This window comes from Meleagris gallopavo, chromosome 9, assembly GCF_000146605.3.
Source record: "Meleagris gallopavo isolate NT-WF06-2002-E0010 breed Aviagen turkey brand Nicholas breeding stock chromosome 9, Turkey_5.1, whole genome shotgun sequence".
Lineage (NCBI taxonomy): Eukaryota > Metazoa > Chordata > Aves > Galliformes > Phasianidae > Meleagris > Meleagris gallopavo.
Window position 1 is genome coordinate 13,848,299 of NC_015019.2, and position 502 is coordinate 13,848,800.

Here is a 502-nt window from a genome sequence, read left to right on the forward strand (position 1 = left end):
CGGTCCTTGGGAGCGATCTCTTTGTTACATTGTGATGTTAATGGGGATCGTGGCGATGCTCTCCGGTCCTTGTGGTCCTTCCCGGCTTCACCGCGCGTCGCCTGCGAGGAATCGATGGAAGCCGTTCGTATAACGTGCCCTACAGATGTTTATTGAAATCCAACTTTTAACAAGCTTCTAACAAAAACAGTTGAAAACTCGAGCTCTTGATTTCGGAGCCAATGTTTTCCCAGTGCTTTTGCTGCTCTTTTGATTAAAATTGTAAGGACTGAGAACTTTCTTGTAGCGCTGAGAAGAAATCTTTTGAAGAGGCTTTAAAGGCAGAGGGGGTTATATTTTTTAGAAACATAAAGGACTTGTTTCTACCTTGTGCTTTTCCTGACGCGTTGGGCTGGTAGCATTTCACCATCCTGATCAGGTGGTTGCTACAGGCTCTAATCTTCCCAGAGATTAAGAGATTAGACAGCATACAGAACTGTGAGAGTTTCTTTTATAAGTTTTT

The 502-nt window shown here is 43.6% G+C and overlaps 1 protein-coding gene across 1 annotated transcript in view; it reads right to left on the reverse strand.

Moving 5' to 3' along the window:
• The window catches only part of COL4A5 (collagen type IV alpha 5 chain), a 73,509-nt gene extending 73,100 nt beyond the window's left edge, over positions 1-409 (reverse strand). The window contains exon 1 of the mRNA XM_031554735.1: positions 367-409. Within this exon, the coding sequence (XP_031410595.1) occupies positions 367-409 (43 nt within the window). The remainder of the gene's footprint in view (positions 1-366) is intronic.
• Positions 410-502: the final 93 nt, after the last annotated feature.